The following is a 24,542-nucleotide window of genomic DNA, read 5'->3' as shown; positions in this document are numbered from 1 at the left end:
TCCATGTTTCTTTCTTTAAAAAAGTAATTAACCTCGATGTTCATAAAAATAATAAGGAAAGAAATTTTAATATATAAATTTAGAGTCAAAATTTAACTCTCACAGAATAGAAATTGATAGTTTCTGTTCATCGAAATGCATCACCGTTCACATGTAGTCACTTCGCTGTTTGGTTAAAAAAAATTTTAAATTTTTGAAATAAATTTGCAGTGTACAAAATTAATAAATTAACTGCACATTTTACACTACGCTTGCGCTAACGTAAGCAAATAGTAAAAAAGTTCAAAATCTAGTAGTCGTAGGAAATATTGATTTCTGAAGTCATTAGCCTGGAATTTAATTTACGTGGTGCACCTTTTAAATATGTAGACTAGATTTACAAGTAATAAAATATATTCATTAAGAATGTACGCGATTATAGGCAGGCAAATAACCTTTTGTGTTGAGATCACTCATAGAGCACAACACATCACAAAAACCCCCTTGCAAATATTTGCTTCAGGGTTGCTACACAGAAAGAATCTAACGATAAAGATATATGTATGTACATATACATACATATGAAGAATTTTGAAATATCAAAGGGCAGCTGAGAATCGCACTGATGACACTTACATATAATTTATAGCAAAAGACATAAAAAAATTAATTGTTCATAACATACAATTGAGAGTTCTCAATATACACCATGAAATTGAGTCGCAACAACTGCCGCTTTGTAATTCGGAAATGGAACATAGTGATAAACAAGAACAGCAGTAGGCCATCTAAATTTATTTCGATTCGAAATTTAAGAAAAATAATGTTTTTTTGACAAATAAGTTGTGATATACATAACAATTTCTTCGGAGATTGAACAGTTACCATAGATAATAATCCATTCCGTTCCCACGACAGTCGGGTCAGCAAAGGACTGCCAACTCGGCCGAATTGTGCCACTAAAACAACAACTTACTAACCCTGTTCTGGGTATAGAATGTTGAATTTTATTTGTAGCCTTATTCAGTTATTATAATTATATAACTAAATGCAATGAATTATCAGCTTGACAAGAAAAAAACACGAAAATCGTGTTTAAAATTATACTATATATTAATAACCTAACGCTGATGCAATTTAAAAGCCTACGTGCCTGGAGAAACTCACACTAAATGAGGTTTTTGCCGCTAAAACGCTCGCAAACACAGAAATATTTACAAAAAAAATTACAAAATATTAAACTGTGACACGACAGCACTTATTAAGCTGGCTTAGAAATGATTATCTTACAAAGTTTGTTACAGAAAATTGTAAGGTTGATCTCCGAACGATGCATTTTAATAAAAAAAAATTATAAATACTATAAAAAATACAAATACCAAATATCTTTACTATACGCGTGTTCTAAAACTCAACGGTTAATTTAAAAATAATATTACCCTACTGACCCCTTAAAAGCGTCTTTAAACGCGTTTTTGTCGAAACTGTGTTTTTGAAGTCGGTTGGCAAGATTTCTCGAGAACTACTCCACCGATCTTGATGAAATTTTACACAGGTCTTTGAGATACAATTCTTAAAGACTTGGATGAAGATCTTTTTTTCAATTTTAACGATTTGGAAAAACAAAATGTCGAGAAATTTTCACTGAAATTTTCATTTTTTTTTTGTAAAAAAAATGTCTGCCAAAAATCCAATTTTCTGTTCTTTACCTTCGTCCAAGTTCTAAGTTAAGGTTTTAACTAAAACGCTTATTTTTTCACTTTAAATAATCCTGTAGAGAGTTATACCACCAACACGGGTGCAGGGGTCACCGGAAAAGGCGTCGCAATGGCCGAGTTTAAAATATTTTCTTCCAAAAATTTCAGATTTTAAACAATAAAAAATTCTAATAAAATATTTCAATTTTTATATGAGAAAAATATTGTTGCAAAAGGCTGTTTTTTACCCGAGGAAATCCATGTAACCCCTTAATGCAACTTGGTTTGCCTTTCGCTCCGTTTATATGCTTGAATGCAAATTCATGCCTGAAAACGTTTTGAATATACATATGTACATACATATTAATAAATATGTATGTATATCTTCATGAAATTGTTTACGAATACACCTTTGTTGGTGTTCATCACATGGAATAGTGTAAATTAGACAAACAGACTGACATTCGAACAGTGTTGATTCTATTTCATTACCCTGTATGGTGTTTGACAATGTAGCACATTCTGTAGACTCGAAAAATATTTATTCGATTAAAACTTGCACATTAGATAACACAACAATTTTGACAGCACAAAATCATAATAAAATCCCTACGCATTCATTTTTTCTCCACACAACAATTGTAAGATAAATACCAGAGTATTTTTGAGATAAGATAAATAATTTCAACATGAAACAAATTAACCCCAAGTCATATCAACACAATCGAAGAGTAGCATATTTCACGACAGATAAAAACTAATAAAATTTGATAAATAAAAAAAATGTATTATATACGCACCTATTTTTTGGTGTATGTTTTTGTGTGTAAGAGATAAAGGGTGTATTTTTACGTTGCTGTGGTAAATTGTAGACGGCAATACGAAGCACTGCTCGAGTTTATGCACAAACCAAACGTAGACGAAAATAAATTAATATTGCTGCACAAGTATATGTATATATTTGTACGAAATAAATGCACAATGCAACACAATAACAAAGAAATCGAAAATATATAGGTATATATTTGTGTAGCTTTTAGGCGTTCACGCACAAACACAACACATAAACACTGTGGGGAAAATGTAACACGGAAAATTGTGGGAGCGTGTCAATAAACTGCGTAAATGATTTTGCCATGAGTGGCACGTTTTTCGGAGGTTTTACCACACGTTTATTGTGGCAATTTTGGTTTTTTTGTGAAAATTTGGATTTTTAGTGGAAATTTTATTATTTTCGTTGTATAAACTTGCAGACCAACGCAGTGCTTGTTTATTTTTTATGCTTTAATATAGCTGCGGCACTTTTCAAAACTTCTCATAATTTTTACAAATTTTTTAAAACACTGTTTTGAACTTGTTTGTATTTTCTTAAATATTTTAATTTAGGTACTTTTTAAAAATTTACATTTGTTTAATTTGGTTTTACTTTGTAAAACGATTTTTTTATTTGCTGCTCTGGCTTTTCAACAAGCTGGCATTTCGTTTTCACAGTGACACTTACTAAGCAGCAGGCGAAGAAAAAATTTTAATTATTCAAACTTTTGCGTTGTTCATGTAAATTATATTATTTATTTGCTGGTCGTTTTTATTTATTTTTTCACTAACTTTGACTTTTATATTTTATTTTGCAGCGCTTTTGCATGTCGAACGTGGTATTATTTTACACAAAATTCACACTTCGAGTTACACTGAAACAAAATATGCACTGTTTGTTTGCCTTTTTCTTCAATTATTTTCAAGCTTCGTTTATTTTCGTATTAATTTCAAACATGTATCGCTTTTTGTATCGACATTCGTACATTTCTAAATTAAACTAAAAATGGAATTTTGAATTATTACAAAATATAGTGTGAAAACTTGTTGCACTACAATATGATTTATTTCTTTAATTTTGCCAATAGACAGTCGTAGCTGGGAGTGGAGCGGAGTAAGGCAAAAATCACACACAAATACTTTTACAAATCAACTCTTCAGATGTCTAACAAATATTTCTTCACCGAAAAGCAACATAAGGAGGTCATTATATCTTATCAGCAGCAGTGCGCGACCGGGCAGCGCACAAATATCATGTAAACAAAGCGCTTGTGAACGAGAGAGAGAGAGAGAGAAAACATGTGTACGAGTAGCTACGCAGAGCATGACGACTTTGTGGAAAATTTGTACAAGGCTTTGCGCAGCACACAAAATAATGTGTAGATAGTATAAACGGAAAGAAAGGAAAAGGCAAAAAATAATGCTAAAAACAACGCAACAAATATGAAAACAATATTATAAACAGAAACATACAAAGAGCAAAACAAAGGTGAGTTGCTTCCAAATACATACTTCTATACATAGCATGTACTTAAGTATATATGTACATGCACAGGTACACACGTACTTTATTCATATGAACAATCACTGTCGCAGCTAGTGACGTCGTCGTAGTGATCAGCGAAGTCAGGGAACACGATATTTCGTTTCATTTCATTTTTATTTATTTCATTTCACACACGTTTACAATTGTTTTATTTGCTCCCCCAGGTAATACTATTAATATGCGACACAAATTCCATGCACTTTTGTACAATATTTCTATTTATCTATGTATGTATGTATGTTTATTACATTTTTGCTGATATTTCCACCACTAAATGGCGGATTTGTAACTCCTGCAGTTGTCACAACGCTGTATTTCCTTTCTTTTGTTTACATTATTACAACACTCACTGACATATAAAATGTAGTCATACACACATATGTACATACACATATGTAATGCACGTTATGCCTTCATTTTAGTTAATCTCTTGTTTCTTTTCTTATTTTCTATTGAACAATTAATTCAACAATTATTTTATTTTGCATTAAAAAAAGTTTATTTTTTTGTTTTGAATTATACGCACTCATTTGACTCGTTGCTTTTATTTTATGTGTTCGTTCCATTTCGCCCAGTGCCGCCTATCAGTCAAGCATTCGTTCGTTATTCGCCTGACCTGCTTGTGATGTAGGCCGATTGGACGGTGGGGTGATGACTTTGAGCCACCACTGACACCAAAAGCAGCTGTTTGCCGTTAATGGCTTTGATTTCCTTTGGAATAATTTTAATTTTTTTTTAGTGTTCGCTGAACTAGTTGTTTTGCCACGTTATTTAGTTGTTTCTTTCTAATACTGAGTAGTTTTAAAATGTTTAGAGCTTGCTAGTTTTTTAACGTTTATAATATGTTGGTTTTCAACAACGCTTTGCAACGAAAATAATGAGTTTAGTCAACAATGAAGTGAAATAAATTTTTTTGCGCGCTGATAACAAATACAAAACACAGAACTGACAAATAATTTAGATTTTAAAACGTTGTCTAAATGGTAACGCAAAACTCACCACGTAAATTAGTTTATTGTATATAATACATATATTATATAAATATTTTCTGGCTATTTATACAAAACATATTTTATTTAATTTTAATTTTTAATTATTTAAGTTACACTGGCAAGTGTGATACATATATCGAGTTTTAAACTGGTTTTTAAGCCTTAAAATTTTTTTGCAATATACTCAATTAATTATTGTAATTTTTCATATACATACACTTGAAACATATTTTCTTTATTTTTGCACGTTTTGAATTTATTTTCCAGTCATAAGATTTGATTTTAAGTTATTACTTTATTGACTTCGCTTATAAACATTCAAAATCTCAGGGGTGATATATTACATACTATGTACATATATACATATGTATATGTGTCTACAAATCGTATAAAAATGCATTACAAATTTTAACCAGTTCCACAATTTAGTTGCATTATTAAGTTAAGTATTTAATGAAAATGAGGCACAACAGACACGATTTGCTTCTACATACATACATACATACATACATATCTACATACACAACAAATATTTTTTTTATAATATAATCAGAAAGTCGGTTTTACTACAACGAAACGGAGCCGGATTTACATCCTGCTAAGAACTTTCACCCCATCAGTGTTTTTAGAAGCAATTGAAAAAATATTGAATGCCAAGTATGTATTTTTTGCCGAGTGCGAATTAAATTATATATGTATGTATGTATAAAGAAATATATTTATAATATCGTTTATTATAATACTGATATCATATTTACATGAATTAATTTAATGTTACATAAACATTTTCAAATTAAATGTTATTCATTAATTAATTATCATAATATTATAAAAACATCATAATTAAATTTTTGAAAGGTATAGAGGCAATACATATTTTCAAATGGCAGCTTTTATTATTTAAATACAAATATTTTAAAAAATTTATTACATTTATTTTTATTTTGTTAAATTAGAAGTATCATATTTGTATAAATTTATTTAATATTATTCAATTTTCGACAAACATTTTCAAATTTTATAGTGCCATAATTTAATTTTTGAAAGTTATAGAAAGCAATATTTTCAAATGGCATACAAGCAGCTTTTATGATTTCAATACATACAAACGTATATTTTAAAAAGTTTATTCAATTTTATTTTTATTTTGTTTAATTACTAGTTTTATATTTATTTGAATTAATTTAATATTATTTAATTTTACACAAACATTTTTCATTTTTATATCGTCATGATTTATTTTTTTTATTTGTTTTTTTTTATTTTTAAAAATGTATTCAGTTTTATTTTTATTTTGTTTAATTACAAATATATCAACTTCAGCCACTTTTATATACATATTTTATGTTTCTTTTATTGTATATCTTTTTAATACTTCACTGAGTTTATTAGAAAATCATCAAAGTTAACTCTATCATGGCTTCACTATTATTTTAAGCTATTTGAATTAAAAATTTAAAAAAATTTGTCATCAATACTTAGACTTTCGAAGTAATTCTAGATGTAACAATTTGTTGTCGCTTAGAATAAATTGAAATTTTACGCTTCCAGACAAATTAATGTCAGCACTATTTTACACAGTATTTTATCTGCCGCATACTTAGAATGAAGTAAGCAGAAAAAGCAAAGTGAAGAAAATTGTATGCGCAAAATATTAGAAAAAGTCGGAAATAGAAAAACATGTAATTTGCTTTGTATTTGCAATGTTAACTATCGCATTCCTTTATGATTCATTATAAGATTGACACCTTGAACTAATTTACGCAGTTTTAGTCACTTTTAATTTTATGAGAATTTAGTTGTTTATGATATATATTTTCTGTGAAATTTCTTCGTTTAAATGTAAACAAATACGCATATCACTTTCTTTTAATATTAGAAAATATTGAAACTCATTTATGTCGCCAAGCTGCACCGGCTAGGAAACAAATCAATCAATATTCCTCGGAATACAGTTTAACTTAGTATTTACTTTCAATATTTTTCTTAACTTTTGCTGATTTTTGCCACTCTCTCCCGCTCCAACTTCCATTGGCACACTTGCACTAAATAGTACACTCGTGCATTAAGAATTTTTATATCGGATTTTAGAAATTTTAGCTTTGCTCTTTCTCTAATTTCTCATAAACTTTATTGCACATACTTCGTTTTGCTTCACTTTTGCTTTCGCGCACGCTTGGAAATCTCGAAGTATTTAACAAACATTCATTAAAAACACTGCACAATTAATTAAATGACATTTATATTTAATTTTCTTACAAACGGCAAACATTAAATACTGTTTTGAATGCAATATTAACGCAGCACAACGTCAAACACTCGCGAAGTTAGCTAAACTTACTGACGATGAGCAAAACGGTTGGCGCAGAACTGCATACGAACATGCACACGATCGTTGGCGTAATGTCCGCTCGAATTCACACCGTATATTAATTAATTACTTTGCAACAATATTGAGTTAGTATTTTAAATAATTTTTATGCTCACTGCAATTGAGTTGTTTATTTATAAGGTCCGTTTCCTGTTTTGTATCGGACCGACCAACCAAAAACAATTAAACGAAATCAACACCGACTACGTTGTTATACGTTTACACTCGTCGCTAGTTTGCTAAGTACTAAAGTCGTATACTTCCATACAATTGCCCGATTCCAAGCCGTTTTCATTTCTTTTGCCTTCTGTTTGATGGCAACACTTTAGCCCACAATTACCGGAGTTCCACTTCTTGTTATTATTCTGAGATACCAAATGTCGGCCTCTACCTACAAAAGCATCAAGCATTTGATGTTTTCACAATACCAAGCCTTCAGCTATTCGAGTGTAACAACGAAATCGTTTAGAATTTACTCGTTTACGTTAGCACGCATCAATTTAGACGATGCTATTTGTCCATTACCTCTAGCTAGTAGCTGACTTATTTTACCTTTTGTACTTTTTGTTGTTACAAAATATACATACATACTTATGTGTTCCAGTTAAAGTGTTTTTTATTTCTTTTTGTTTCTGTTTAGCGTTTTACTAGCGTGCTACTAAAATGTTCTCCAGCATTTGCTAATTCGTTCCAATTCAATACTTTCGTTTCTCAAGCGTTTTCGCTACTCCAAATTGTTCCAGTTTCAGTTCCAGTTTCCAATTGTCAAAGCATATTTCCATTCGCTAGCCTGCGCACGTTTTGACAGCCCAGCCACTCAGCTGGTTTGCTCGCCAGCCATCGAAACTCGTTATCCACAATTCACCCTCTTATCAACCCGCTCCAAAAACCTTTGTAAACAGCGCCAAAGTACGTCGGGCCTTTGTTTTCATGCGTCGCGTTGACTATTTATTCACTCAAAATGTTCACGTGTACACATACAGACGTAGTATTATTTCCAAGAGCATGAGACAGCACTTACTTTGTTGTGTTTATTATTATTTTTGCGTCGCTTATTGGAACTTCATGCTGTTGGTCGGCTATCAGCTGTTTTCATGTTTTACGTTGTTTACATTTTCCTTGGAAGTCTACTCGTTGCTTTGTGTTTTGTTCTCATTTATTTCGTAGAAAGATCTGTAACTTTTCCAGTAGCGAGTTCCAGGTGACTAAGGGTATGTTTACAATATTACGAAAGTATGTTTAATAAATTTTACTAAAAAATTATAAAAATACTCGGTGCGAATTTCTGTAGCTGATAGAAACTCTAGAGTCGAGTAAGAAAAATTGAGATATCTTGATGAAACGGGGTAGACGTATTCCCTGCAATTCAAGGGCGCTTTGTATTGCAGATGGGCGGAATTAGACTACGCCACGCCTACCAAATCCCATGAACTGTTAAACGATAAAAAAATGAGTGAAATCGAATGATAACCACGCCCAACCTTCATATAAATCTACTAATAGTGTAATAACTCACAAAATAAATGCGTCAAAAGCATTAAGGGTATTTCTCTCAATGTCTGGATCAATTAAGTTCTGGTTAAAAAAGGTTATTTACCGAAAGAAGTAGTCGTAGTTAAGCTAAACAGAATTTAATTGACAGCCATTGAAGAAACGGTCCTAAATGTCACAGCAAAGATGTTTCCAATAGGGTTCAGAGGAGTTGGTGTCAACCTTTAACTAAAATCCAGTTCTTTAAGGTATGCCATTTCGCGTCTAAAAATAATGATGGATCTCAGTGCCTACGGCTTACTATTTACCGGAAATATCATTCAATCTTTGAGTTATGCTATTGAAATTCAGAAATAATTTCTTCACTATAATAGTGTGTCCTTGTGTTAAAAATGGGTGGAACCAGGTCTGTTCTGAACTCATTGTTTGTGTATATAACACGTGCATATAGTTGGATATATAATTTTTCAATGCCGAAAATATGTGAAATTGGTCCAGGAATTATCACAGGTCCATAAGTCAAATTCGATTTTTAAAACCCGTAAACCCATGTAACCCCTTAAATTTAATTTCACTCAAATCAGATTTCAGATCTTTGAAATATGTACTTATGTATTTGAATTTAATACCAAGTAAAAGAAAGTCCAAATAACACCGCTTTTCAACAATTTTAATCAGTTCTTGTCTGAGAGCTTTACGCAGAAACCAGTAATTATAAAAATTGCGGTAAAAGACGAATGAAAGGATGTTAAATTGAATAGTAATAGTTTTCTCCGAAATTCCGCTTGCTGGAGCGCAAAGTTTGCTGAGAACAGTTGCTTGTTTTTACTACTACGAAAGAGACTTATACATAACACGATGCACATAAGCATATATGTATTTATGTATATATTTATTCGTATATAAATATGCTCATCGACTTACCTGTTCAATATCAAAATCCCATTCCGGCGAGGGCGAGCGCATCGCACCGCCCGCAGGGGGTGTGCCCTGTGCCGGTGAACCTTGCGGTTCCTCGGGGATAACAGCGAAACGACCACGATGCAAAATGGGCGAAATGGCACCATAATTAGCTGGAGAGCAAAAAAAGAGAGTATATGTATGGTAATGACTTAAATAAGTTTTAAATTGTGTTATAAAATTTTACTAAAATTAAATTAAAATGTGGGTTTTAGAGAAGACTTTCGACAATACCTCCAATGGTAAAATATTTGCCAAGCTGGTTTTTTGGGTTGAATGCACTTCTGGCTTGGGCTTTACGGATAATACTAAAGTAATGGAGTGGTATCTGAGCCTGGAAAAGCAATTTTGGACTATGGCATTATATGAAACAACACTTTTTCGAGATCCAAACATTTCTCTTAAGCTCTCTCACTTTTTCAGCCGGATTTAGTTACGAATAAATTTCAGCGCTCTTGAAAGAGTGATATACAAGATTCCTGAATTCAGCTTTTCTACTAACCATTGAACACCGAAGAGTAGGTCATACATTTTCTGAAAGAGCCAATTAAAATCGGCTTTCTTCCAGCTACACATTAGCCTTTCGAAACAGAAATGGAACTAAATTAAATATTCGGCTTTCTTCGTGAAGCTCGAACACTTGTAATGGAAATAATTCGAAACGTATGTTCAATACGATTGAATCCCGATCGCGGCGGTCAGAAAGTGTATCCATAACTTATCTATTTCTCGCGATAAAGAGTTTTACAGACGTTTTAGGAGTCTCCCTAACCAGTAATTGTGTTTTAAGACTTTTCCTAATCATAATACAGGTGAACCCTCTGCATTACCGGCTTGAAAATATAAATATTTTCGATATAGTTTTTAATTTCTGGCAAAGTTAAGTACAGCGTGTAAAATACAAATTTAATTAACAATGTTTCTTAAGCGCCATTCTATGCCACTTTTCCTCTAAGTCCTTTATATGGGCTATACAAAAATATACAAACAATTTATTATGCTTACATGTGGGCATTAGACGAAATCGCCCGAAGGTCGTCTCTGGTGGTCCTTGTGCTGCCGTTGAGGTCACATGAAAGCGACCGCGTCTGGCGGCGGCCACCTCCTCGTAGCCATTGCCACCACCCGTACCGCCAGGCATTGTGTTACTGCTGCAGGTTCAGGCTGTAATTAAATACACGACGAAAAGACAGAAAATTAAGTATGCAGGTAAAACATGAAAGGCGATTACACGCAGTAGAGGCAATACTTATAATATTTAGTGTTTAGAGTACTAGAGAGGAGTGACTTGTGTGCTGCTAAAAAAAAAAATCATGATTACAAGAGAAAATATTCTTAAATATGCGATATTATGATTACAGCATGAGTGATGAGCATGGAAGCGACTGCAATATCTTCAATCTGGCAATTATTTGTGATCATAGAAGAATGAACGACGGCCTGTCAAAAAAGGTAAGCATCTGTGTTGATGTCTTTAATAGGGAAAGCATTTCTCTCATCATTCTCGGCCATTTCTTATATACAAGGAAGTTTGAGGTTTCAGACAAAGCCGTCACGAAGGAAATAAAACAGTCGATACAACCATAACATGCCTCTCTATAGACACCATTTCTTGGTAGCATTTTATTTATCCTTCTCCAGAGAGGACATCAATCTGAACCTGATAGCATAGATAAGAAGCTCGCGTAATAGCAAAAACGAGTTTTTATTGTGATTGTAATTGAAAATTTGGACTCAAAGCATTAGCTTGCCGAATTACTTAAAGATAACTAAAGGGCGATCCATTTCGAGATTCCCTACTTTTTTAAAGAAAAAAACACAGAAACTTGAAATTTATTGGCGAATGTGTATTATCATTCGAAAGGACATTCTTTGGCATTTATTTTTCGAAGATTATCTCTTTCAAATGTTGGCCGCGGCTACGTCTCAGATCGTTAGAGCGTTTCGACTGGTAACTGGTGAATTACACGCGTGGTGTTCTGTTCCACGGCCTGAATCGAAGCAAGATTGTCCGCATAGACTTTAGACTTTACAAATTTTTTGCTCCCGAAATGTTCTCTCAATAAATCCATTGATTGATGTGTGAAGTGGTGCCATCTTGTTGAAACCAAATGTCACCAAGATCACCAGCTTCAATTTCAGGATTCAAATAGTCGATTATCGTGCCGCCATAACAATAGCCATTGACGGTTACGTTCTCAACGAAATCATTTTTGAAGAAATCTGAACCGATGATTCCACCTACCCACAAACCACACCAAACCGTTGTTTTTTTCTGGATGAATCGTCAGCTCCTGAATGCCTTCAGGTCAGATAAAGATAATAGAGAAAGCGATGAGAGATAAAATTTTGATTTGTTAAAAGTAGGGCACCACTAATAACAGGCCCTACAAATGCTCGCAAAATAATACAACGAAATAACTATACATAACTGACGCCTACACGTAGGGAAATGTTTGTCGAGGCTCTTTGTTTTGGCTGCTTTGATGTTAGCTGAATGTCTGAAAGATTCTTTGACCCGCATATTTACATATATACGAAGAAGTTTTGGCATTGTCTAATTACAAACCATTTTTTAAGTTTTGTCTCATCACGTCACCTTAATCACTCATTCAGCGGTTCCCTTTCTCTGCAGAAAATATTTCCAAAGGTCAAATGAAAACCTCCAAAAATAGTATAATTTTCATGCCATTGGCATAACTGCGATAAAACGAATGCCACAAGGCCTGAAATCAGTTGCAGAAAACTCTACAATAAAAAAAAAACAAAATCTTAGCAGTGGAAAATAGCGTGGGCCACAACCAACAATGTGGAAGACACATGGCAACGCACCTAATGAACAGCAGACATGCGACTCAATCGATGTGTGGTTGTTGCTTTTCTATATACTCTATGTGTTTTTGTAACATCGATTAAATTTTGTTAAGTAGAAACGGAAATGACCAAACCACGTAGATGAAATACAGAAATGTGCAACGGAAATTAGAGTGATTTTAAGGTGAAAGTACCGATGAAAATGTGTTGTTGACAGACATTTCGGCTTAATTAATTTCAGATCATTGGTGCAAAGTGAATATTTACATGGAGCAGACCGCTCTTCTGAGAGGATGTGATATCAGAGAATAGAAAATTCGCAAAAACTTTATTCTCAGATGCTTAATGGGTTACGTTCGTTTTGGCGGCCGAAAAAATGCCTATTTTTTTCATATAAGTAGTAAATTATTTAAGCACGAAAAGGAAGAGGAATTTGAAATTTTTCTGACGTTGAGTAATAGCAAAAGCTTCGTCAGAGTCGGGAAGAACCTCCCCCGAGCCGTTCGATACCAAACGATATTTCAGAAAAAACGCCTGCCTATAATGCAACTTCTTCAATCGACTCCTGGAGAAAATAATTTAAGCTGCAGAGCTGAAAAGAGAAGGTATAAGCTTCTATAAAAATGTACAAAACACTTATATAATTGGCCCCAACAACCGCGCCTTTAGTTCTACTTTCTCCAGACTGGATAAGGAAGCGAACCAAATGGGGCTGGTAGTGAACCTTGGGTAAGACGAAATATCTCCTGTCACCAAACAAAGAGTTTTCGCACTCGCGACTAGGCTCCCACGTCACTGTTGGCTGTCATAACTTTGAAGACGTAGATAATTTCATCTATCTTGGAACCGGTGTAAACATCACCAACAATGTCAGCCTGGAAATCCAACGCAGGATAACTCTTGCCAACAGGTGCTACTTCGGACTGAGTACGCATTGAGAAGTAAAATCCTCTCTGGACGAACAAAAACCAAACTCTATAATCCTCGTCCTGCTATATGGTGCAGAGTTTGGACGATGACAACAACTGATGAGTCGACGTTGCGAAATTTCGAAAGAAAAGTTCTGCGAAATATTTATGGTCCTTTGCGCATTGGCCGCGGCGATTAACGCATTCGATGGAACGATGAAATAAGTGAGATATATGACGACTAGTTCAGCGAATTAAAAGACAGCAGCTACTCTGGCTAGGTCATGTTGTCCGAATGGACGAAAACACTCCAGCTCTAAAAGGGGAGAGGAAGACCTTCACTCCGTTGGAAGGACCAGATGGAGAAGGACCTGGCTACGCTTGGAATATCCAATTGACGCCACATAGCGAAAAGAAAAAACGACTTGCGCGCTGTTGTTAACTCGGCTATAATCGCGTAAGCGATGTCTACGCCAATAAAGAAAAAGAATAATCACGACGAGTTTATGATTCGAGACAATCTTTGAAGATGTTCAAGCGCATTAAGCCCGAGTTTTTCCATCGAAATGTGACAATGGTTGAAACATGGCTGCATTATTTCATTCCGATGTCCAATCGACAGTCATGCGAGTGGACTGCAAGTATTCGACACCCGTACCAGCCGGGGGAAGCAGAGGAAGAGGAAGACCTCCACTTTGTATCTTGGAAGGACCAGGTGGAGAAGGACCTGGCTACGCTTGGAATATCCAATTGGCGCCACGTAGCGAAAAGAAGAAACGGCTGGCGCGCTGTTGTTAACTCGGCTATAATCGCGTAAGCGGTGTCTACGCCAATTAAGAAGAAGAAGTTGCACCAAGACAATACACCATGGCAAAAACTCACGAATTGGGCTTCGAATTGCTTCCGCAAATTCCGTATTATCCACATCTAGCCCCTAGCGTCTATTTCCTGTTAAACAAAAAAAAATACCTGTGGGGAAGAAGTTTTTGTCAATTCGCCGGAACTAAGGCTTACTTTTAAGCATATCACAAATCGCAGAACAAAAATTTTATCGAAAAGTTGGCGGGTCGCTGTAACCAGTGTATCAACTTCGAAGACTATGTTGATTAAAAAAATACTTTTAAAAATATAAAGCAATTGATATAGTACTTTCTTTTTTTATAAATTCCTAAAAATCACCTGTCACCTTTATATCCATCACTATTCAGATTTCAGCTCACTGCAGTCTTCTAGTCTAGCCAAAATAGTAAGACATTGCGCATGGTTTAAAAGCAGTGACGTCATACATATATTTATTATGCAATGAAACCGAACCATTTTGCTTAGGTCATTTGTCAACGGTTGGTAAACTTTTGCGAAGCGAAAATGCGTACAACCCACATAACAACCGTTATGCGAGCGATGATGCATGCAGAACACACGTCCTATAAACGAATGCAAAGAACGCAAAAATTCTAAATACGAACAATATTGGCCATTGTAATGCGTTGTTTGTCTAAACGACGTCAGCGCGACATTCCCTTTAGTTGGACCTACATCTGCGTAATTGAATGACTATTGTATTGGGTTGAGTTTAGAAAGACCACGAATGCGCTGAAAGCAACAAATATACAAAAAGAAGTTGTAGTAATTTCGCTGAAAGTCAGATTGTCTCACACAGCCAGCACAGCAATGCGTTGGTTTCTATTGACAGGAGAAGTTACATAACCTAACTAATGGCGTACTAAACATACTACTTCTGATAACCCAGCATGTCATTTTATATTATTATACTCATTTGACTAGTTTTATGGTTTCACAAAAAATTGTACATGAATTCTGCGATCCAACAATGGAGTAATGGAAGGAGGTTTGAGCTATTTTCCGTCTTTGAAATTATCTCATTCCATTTTACGAGCTATTTTGTTATAATTGACCTACATTGAATTCTGCATTTTATTGAACGATTTATAAAGAATTTTTTTGATGAATGTAAATTTTACAATTTAATATTTTCAGTTGATTGTTTTTACAAAGAATTCGTCCTTCTTTCGTAAGCAGTTCTCAAAACTGGGCACTGCTTGCTTAAGAGACCCAACATGGACGTGGCTTCTTAGGCAAACTTCCGGTTTGTGACACTGAACTGGAAACTTCTGAGCATCTCATTCTAGATTGCAGACACTGGCTCAAGGCCCTTGGATCCATATATGTGGATAGGAATCACATCACCTCAATAGCGCCCAGCAAGTTAGGATGTTAAGGATTAGATAAGTTGTTATCGACGTCATCCACATCCAACGGTACACCCAGGAAACGTGCTGTTTCGACGGGATCGAACCAAAGCGAGAAGGGTGCCAGATGTGTAGGGTTGGAATGTCATGCAAACAGATGGTTAGTGTCATGCGGGAGTGTCATGCGGGGACTCATTGTACGCTGGACATATGTTTGATAGGTGAGGGTCCATAATGGATTAGTAGGAGTTTAACTTGCTACAGCAGCCAGAAAGAAGCTGCGCAATACACACCCCAGCAGAAACTGCTTGGTGAGGAGCATACGGACGGCATACTGGGAGCATACGAACCTCACTTTCAGGTATTCGATGTGGGACATAAAGAGGTATCCTGTCGTAGTTCGGAGTGCAGTGTTTTGACATATTTGCAGCTTCCTCACCTGCGTTTCACCGCATCAAGACGACCATATTGATGCGGCGTAGCTAAGGACCGGCCGACCGATTGCCTTGTATGATGCCAAAAACGTTTCTTTGTCTTTTCCCCGTGTGCTTCCGGCTAGCAACTTCAGAATTTTGTTGCGACTTTTTACTTTCGCAATAATGGCGGTCGTGTGAGGAGTAAAGGAGCACAGGCTGTCGAAAGATATTGACAGTCGGAATCTTAACGCCATCGACTGCAATATTAATTACAAGTCTGTACTCCTTCGGTCGGTTTGTGAATATGGTCGCCTTGGTTTTAGTGGGGGAGAGTGTTTAGTTCCGTACAGCGAGGAAGCGAGTTTCTCACAACAGCCGGTTCTACGTTACCGGAATTGGCCCGGATTTTATTCGACCAAAGGCTATTATTCCGGAGATCTAACCCTGTATAGATCGGTTGGATCGGTTGCCTTTATGGATATACATATGTCATGGACGAGAGGATACAATATACCTTAGGTCGCGGTGCAAACCTCAATTAAATTATATTCTAATGTACCGTTTATAGTAGATACATATGTATTTGGTTTAAAACGAAGTTTGCAACACCCAAAACGAGACCCGATAAAATATCTATATATTAGCCGTCCATCATAAATTTTACATCTTTTCACCGCTACTCATTTATCGGAATCTCCATTATCGGACTATTATAGCAAATAGCTGTCACACAAACTGTCTGATCAAAACCAAGTTCTTGTAAGGAAAACTTTTTTATTTGAGAAATTTTCTTCAAGAAATTTGGCAAAGGTTCGCGCAGATTTTTGTAGAATCATGTTGTTATCCAACAACAAAAAGCGTATCTTGAATTATTTTCCTTCATTTTATGTAAGTCTGGTACCCTGAAGACCATAAACTGTTTGAAAAGCAGGATTTTCTTATAGAACAACGCCTCCGAGTTTCAAAAGAAACTCGTCCAATAACAAGGTTGTTCTTCATCGCATTGCTGGTCTAATACTAGATGAATATTGCTCAGTTATTATTTTTTCTATCAAAGTAAAAGTAAAATCAAAGCTCAAAATAGTAGCTTCAAACTTTGTATAAAGGCATTACTTTGTTACCAGTTAATAACTAGTTACAATATAACAGCTACTTCTGAACTGAATTTATTTACTATATAGTTCAATGATTGCATGCGGTTAGGCAACAAGTTAATAAAAATCCTTTGCACACGCTTGCCGCACAATTCTCTACGGACTGCCTGACAAAGAGCTGCTTAATATGGACTTTGAGTAAGGTTATCCTTCTTGCCGTAATTCCCTGTTCAATCAATGCAAATCAATAGCGCATAGCGTCACACAATATGCTTGCCGCTGGAAAATGCACACATATACAATTTAAAATATGTATGTATGTATTACGATAACAGATTTAGATATTAGGTTTGTGCACGAACTTTTCAATCGGAATAATTCTTAGAAATAATATTTAGTATCGAAATAAAAAGCGTTAAATTTCATGTGAGCATATTGAAGAATTTCGCAAAAAATATTACGCCATTGATTTTTGATGGCGCCAAGCTATATATAACAGTTAACACATACATACATATATATGTATATAATAATCTTTTCTACCATTCAGTACACCTTCATTCATGAAAAGAATAATCAAAAATTGATTTCTTATACATATTTTTGACATACTCAAGGTTGCATGGCATATCGCCATTCCATGCTCGAGGCTATAAAAACACTCACGCAAGAATAAACACACATACAGGAAAATTTGTATCGTACCTTTCAATTTCTTTCGTTAAATTCTGTGAGAGGATGTGTTGTGTGGAAGTCTTTTGTTCGGCGATTTCTGCTTCGAGATAGCGAAGAAAGCGTGTATATGTAGGTGTGTAGGTATGCATATGGAGATCTCTCTGCTGTCAGACACTCATTGAAATTGACGTAAGTAAAAGCCTACTAATTAAGGCAGACTAGAAATATTAGCATCCTTATACATAATATAATAAAATTAATCAGTGAGTTTGCGCAATTTAAATTAGCCTCTAAAGGAAAGTCAGACAAGCGGAGTTTTATGGCGGAAATTATATAAAAGTTCATTGTATGAAGAGCGAATTTGGAATTTTAGTAAATAATGAAGCAAGATTTCAGAGTAAAGAGTGTAACAAGGGAAGACTAACCCTTTTAAATTCCATGTTTTCAGTTGGTACTAGAGAGTGACGCATATTACTCCGGGCAAAAAGTAGTAAGACTGTGTTCATAATTTTTAATTTCTCAATTTATTCTTCAAAATCGATATCATCCCCCTCAAAATTATCCCTCTTCGACCCATAATAACGGCCTCATTTTACGAACAGCTTCGCGCAAATGGCGCATAACACTCAAATAGTATTTCTTGTTGGCCGATTGAAAGAAATTCGGAGTGCACCACACCTCGATAATCGAACTCTCAATATAACCTTGATTTTTGACCTGCTTTGACGCGGTTCTTTCGGCTTCGGCTCATCTTTGCCACGATACTCGGCCGTTTGCTCGTCTGTTTCCGAGCCATGAGCATAGATCTAAGACTCATCGCTGGTAATAATACGTTTCATGACATCCCGGTAGTCGGAAAGGATTGTTTCACAGACGTTAACGCGATGCTGTTTTTCGAAAAATTTTAGTGACTTTGGAACAAATCGTGCTTACACTTTTCATAGGAATGATCGATTTCAAAACTGCTTTTGTCAGCATGAAAAGAAGCTGACTTTAGCCGCTATGTCTGAATTTGGTATCCTAGCAATAGTAATACGACTTTGTAAACTGACGTGCAGCTATACCAAAATCTCCATCAAAATCGGGGAGACCTTTCCGAGCCTTTCGATACCAAACGAGGTTTCAGACAAGGCGACTTCCTATCTTACAACATTTGCAATTTACTGCTGGAGAAAATAATTCGAGCTGCAGAACTAAACAGAGAAGGAATCCTCCTCTATAAGAGTGTACAACTGCTGTGGTAGCCGATGATATTGATAGAATTGGCCTCAATACCCGCGCCGTTAGTTCTGCTTTCTCCAGAACGGATAAGGAAGCGAAGCAAATGGGTCTGGTAGTGAACGAGGGCAAAACGAAATATCTCCTGTCGTCAAACAAAGAGTGGCCGCACTCGCGACTCGTCACTGTTGACAGTCATAACATCGAAGTCGTAGATGATTTCGTCTATCTTGGAACCAGCATCAACACCAACAACAACGTCAGCCTTGAAATGCTACGCAGAATAACTCTTGCGAACAGGTGCTACTTCGGACTGAGTAAGCAATTGAGAAGTAAAGCTCTCTCTCGACGAACAAAGACCAGACTCTGTAAGTCACATTTTATTTCTCCTTCTATATGGTGCAAAAGCACAATGTACAATGAGAACATTTTCGAAAGAAAGTTTCTGCGGAAGACTTGTGGTCCTTTTCGCATTGGTAACGGCGAATATCGCATTCGATTCGACATTGAGGTCATGTTCGTATGGATGAAAACGCTCCAGCTCTGAAAGTTTTCGGCGCAGTACCCGCCCCGGGAAATATAGTAAGCGGTAGACTTCTACTCTGTTGGAGAGATCAGGTGGACTGACTGCACTTTGTATCTCAAATAGGAGCCAAATTGCTAAAAGAAGACGCGACTGGCCTTATCTACGCCAGTAAAGAAAGAGAAACATGTACTCATAAAATCCGTAAATGTAGACTTATTTGTTAAATGAAATACCTTTTTAAAAATAGGACGTTTTCTTGACTAGCAAGTAGATATACTAAGCCCATATAAAAAATACATGGAACATCTTGAATTAAAACCATTCTCTCTCTTCAAAAATTGGAAAAGTGTCCCCAAAGTTTCCATAATATGTATTTAATTCCACAATAACAATAAACTTTTGTAAACAGTTTTTCTAAGCGTCAACACTTACATTCAAATAGGGCTCCTCACTCTGTTCCTGTGTTGCCAGCCACTAGATATTTTATACTATGTACATATACTCGTATACTTTAAGCACGGGTTAATTTTATAGGCGAATAAAATTAATTGTTACCATATGATATTTGATCGTAAAAGTAATATTTCAATTAATTTTAAATTACTATTAAAAGTTATTGTCTGTGTAAAAGCTGAAACGCTTGGCTGTAATATGGAAACTGTAGGAAAATTATATTTAGTGACATAAAATAATATATGTATGTATGGTTGTGTATATATAGAGATATGTATGTATATGGTGATGTATAAATATTATATATGCATTTAGATATAACCGAAGTGTTTGCCTGATGTGTGTGTTTATTACGACACTCGATGCCTCATTTAAAATTCTAATTTATGGCATAATATTTACAAGCTTATCAGCGGCGATGGATAACACAAGAAATTCGCTCCGAGTGTGGGCTTCATAAATTGCCCGCCTCTATATGTATAATAAAATTAATAGGCGATAGATGTATGTATGTTTATAAACTACTTTGGAAGCTAAGGAAGCTACTCACCGTTACAATTAGTTGACTGCCACACAATTGGCGGCGGCAGCGGCGAAGAACACTAAGTGAATCAATGGAAAAATCTCTGTTTTTTGTTGGTTTTAAGCTTTTACTGCGGTTTATTTATTTTTTTTTTATTTTTAATGCACGAAATTTACGCGCCGCGGTGTGTACTGTTATTTACGCTTTATATTGCATACGGTTATTTTCCTCTTTGAGTTGCACTTATGATTTTCAGATATTTTTCATTCCTAGATTCACGTTAGAACGTTTCGATTTTTTTTGTGCTACAGCAGATAATATAATTTAATATTAATAAATCTAATATTTACTAGTTGAATGTGTTGATTTTGTTTAATTTTTGTTGGTTTTTTTTTTTAATATTTGTCACATAATTTTTTTAATATTTTTTTCTCGTTTTGCAGCACACTCTTTAATTAAATAATGGTTTTTCTGAATTTTTTAGTGATTTTTATGCATCATAAACCTTTAAATGGCTATGAAAGCAAATAACATATTACTAAAGTATTCTGAAAGAATTTTTATTTAATTTTTTTTGTACTGAAAAATTATTTGAATTCTTTTTATAACTATTCAGAAATTTTATCAATTCAGTTAAAGAGCAAATTATCGGAAAGTAGTTATGTATCAATGTTGACTTCTGCTCTGACGTAATATAGCAAATATATTTGTATTGATAATGATCCGAATTTTATACGATCACTAACTGTTCTTTCCTGTACAATGATTTTATATACTCCAACTAGACTTTATTAAACATATTATGGGTAACTGACTACATTTAGGATATGATCACACTGCTTCAAAAAAAATATATGTATCTCAATGCGACGATTGATAGCATACGATGAGTTTTTGAAAGAGCAAAATAACGAAAAAGCGGTTAGAAAATTAAGAATGTAATATCGATTTGAGTATTCGATTGTTTTTGACAAATATGAATCGAGTTTAAAATGTATTCTCTCTAATTTTGTAGAGCAGCACTAATTTTTTACGCAATTTTTTTTATATTTTATATTTATAACACTTCACAGATAACCGTAACACCATCGCGCATCTTGAGACCCAGCATTGATTTTTGCACAATATTCGACCGAATAGTGGAGAGTCAATTCGGCGTCGTTCACAGCAACTCGGGCTGACGTATGGAACGACTTAGCGCATTTCACGTCGTGATCTTAATTTGAAAGCGTACAAAATGCAGCTTGTGCAAGAACTGAAGCCGCTCGACCTTTTCAAGCGACATCGCTTCGCTCTTTGTGCTCTTGAAAAGTTACAAGAAGATCCGACGACGACAACGTTTTCCAGCCAAATTTTGTTCAGCGATAAGACTCATTACTGGCTCAATGGGTATGTAAACAAGCAAAATTGTAACATTTGGGACGAAGAGATTCAATTGCTGCCACTTCATCCAGAAAAAACAACGGCTTGGTGTGGTTTGTGGGCACCACCATCATCGCCATGATAACCGACTATTTGATGCCTGAAGTTGAAGCTCGTGATGTCGGCGACATTTGGTTTCAACAAGACGGCGCCACTTCCATTAATCAATGGATTTATTGAGAGAACACTGAGTAGATAATTATGTGTTATCACACCGTTAGACTTTTTCCTGGGAGGATATGTAAAGTCTATAGTCTATGCGGACAATCCCGCTACGATTCAGGCCTTGGAGGAAAACATTGCGCATGTCATTCGCCAGTTACCAGTCGAAATGCTCGAAAGAGTTATCGAAAAACTGACTCAATGGATGGACCATGTGAGACGTAGCAGCGGCAAACATTTGAAAGAGATAATCTTCAAAAAGTAAATGCCACAGAATGTTCTTTTGAATAATAATAAACATTTTTTGCTTTTTTTCCGCTGAAAATTGTTACTACAGCGTCTACCAATAGGGATGACTTGATTTTGACAGCTCGTGGCAGCCATGTTTGTTTACGGGTTTGTGTCAAATTTCGTTTGTATGTTCAGTAAGGTTTTCCATTTTATCGTGTTATCTTTCATTTTGATACAAAGCCTCGAAATATTCTAAGATTATTACGCAAATTCACGGCCTTAGCTGGATATCGTTTTTGTTTTTAACCGAAAAATCATCTCCCCAGATGCGGGCCATTTCTGGCATAAACGACATTGCCGCTTTTGAAGTAAGTCGAATACTCGTGTGGTTCAGGAAACGTGATTGCATCCCCAAAGTTTGGTCATTTGATGCGGATTGTGGTGTGGTGGCATCATCAAGCCTTACTTCTTTCGAAATAAGGCAGAAAATACCGTTACTATCAATAGCGAGTGTTATAAGACAATGCTGACATATAATTTCGTTTCCCGGAATCTGATGAAATCGGCTCGGATGAACTACATATATTTCCAACTGTGCAAAGTTGGCGACTCATTAGTTTCGAGTCGTCAAGATCATGCGATTGAATGCATCTAGATTATTTTCTCTGAGTGTATGTTCAATCAAAGGTTTACGCCAATCAACCAGCGGCAATACTGGCCTTGAACTCATTAACAGTGCGTTCAGGGCCGGTCAAAGAGTGCCTAACCTCGCTATCAATAGCATCGAGTGTCTTTGTGATAAGACTGGAATGGGTGCCAGGCCACAGCGGAATCGCAGGAAACTGTAAAGCTGATGAGCTAGCAAGAAAAGAGAATCTAGAATCGCTATCATTCTAGGGAGTGGGTCGGTGCTTCCAGGATACGGAAGTTGTGTTCTACTACTAGATAGATGGGCTTCGCGGAAGCTTGGTTAGCGCTGGTCCACCATCGGTACATGCGCGGTATCTAAAGCCTTTTGGCCCAAAATCGATCGCAAGAGATCTATTGATCTCTTTTCCCTCAGTAAAGCTAGCCTCTCCCTAGTTTTGAGACTTTTAACTGGTCATTGACCTATTGGCGTCCACGCAATATAGCTGTGAATCCTACCAGACGCCATCTGCAGTAGCTGCATGGAAGAAGATGACGTGGTAACAACTTAACACTCCCTTCTTGACTGTCAAGCCTTCGGGAGGCCAAGACTTAAACACGTGGGAACGAATACATTCAGACATTCCACCGAGCTGACGTGAATGAAAATTAAACGCCTGTGCAAATTTGTATTGGCTACTAAGCCTTTTGCTAATTTATAAGTTCGAACACGGTAGTCCTTCTTTTCTATGGCCTCACAAAGGACTACATATATTAGTCCATGTGCGATATTTGATCAGCCATCTAACCTAACCTAACCAGTAACGCTTGAGGCGCTCGAAGACAACTTTCAGCGCACTATAGTCGCAATTTTAGCCGAGGTGCTGCACCGGGTTATTGAAAATTGGCGTAAACTCGTAGAGATATGGAAACGGTGATGTGCTGGCTATTTGGGCAACATTTTGTTCAAATCATAATTGACATAAAATTATTTGCAAAACAAAAAAAAATAACATTTTGACTAAATATTTTGTTTCATGTTAATATCACATCGTACTTGTTGGTAGACCCTGTATTTTGTAAATTAAAATTTTAACTTATTTTTTCCTTCTTAACTCTCTTTACTAGACACACTGTTAAGATATTACTAATAATTTTTGTTTGCCCTATGTACTATATATTGTGTAGTCGAAAAAGTATTTTCGTATTTTGTCAATAGATGTTTGCTCAGCATTAGTAGTTAATAAATTTATTTTTTCCACAAAACTTTGAACTTTGGTTTCTTTTACTTTATCTTCTGCTCGCTTTACGCAATTTAACAATTAATGATTAATCTTCCACCACTGTATCTGAGAAAAATAACACTTGAACAAATTTTTTCTTTAGTATTTCTAAAAAATTCTTAACTTTTTCA

At 35.3% G+C, this 24,542-nt stretch overlaps 1 protein-coding gene across 3 annotated transcripts in view; it reads right to left on the bottom strand.

Annotated features, from left to right (window-relative positions):
* LOC120767948 (5'-AMP-activated protein kinase subunit gamma-1) overlaps positions 1–21,076 on the bottom strand; it is a 218,201-nt gene extending 197,125 nt beyond the window's left edge. For 2 of the 3 annotated variants that reach the window (XM_040094338.1, XM_040094346.1), the window contains exon 1: positions 2,477–3,406. Coding sequence is in view for 1 of the 3 variants with exons in the window: in XM_040094354.1 (XP_039950288.1) it covers positions 9,814–9,962; positions 10,855–10,990 (285 nt within the window). In the remaining 2 variants the exon portion in view is untranslated. Of the gene's footprint in view, positions 1–2,476; positions 3,407–9,813; positions 9,963–10,854; positions 11,014–20,713 lie in introns of those variants that run through there. The other variant, XM_040094354.1, reaches the window with a different exon arrangement.
* Positions 21,077–24,542: the final 3,466 nt, after the last annotated feature.

This window comes from Bactrocera tryoni, chromosome 1 (genome assembly GCF_016617805.1).
Source record: "Bactrocera tryoni isolate S06 chromosome 1, CSIRO_BtryS06_freeze2, whole genome shotgun sequence".
NCBI lineage: Eukaryota > Metazoa > Arthropoda > Insecta > Diptera > Tephritidae > Bactrocera > Bactrocera tryoni.
This window is presented reverse-complemented; position numbering and strand designations above follow the sequence as displayed.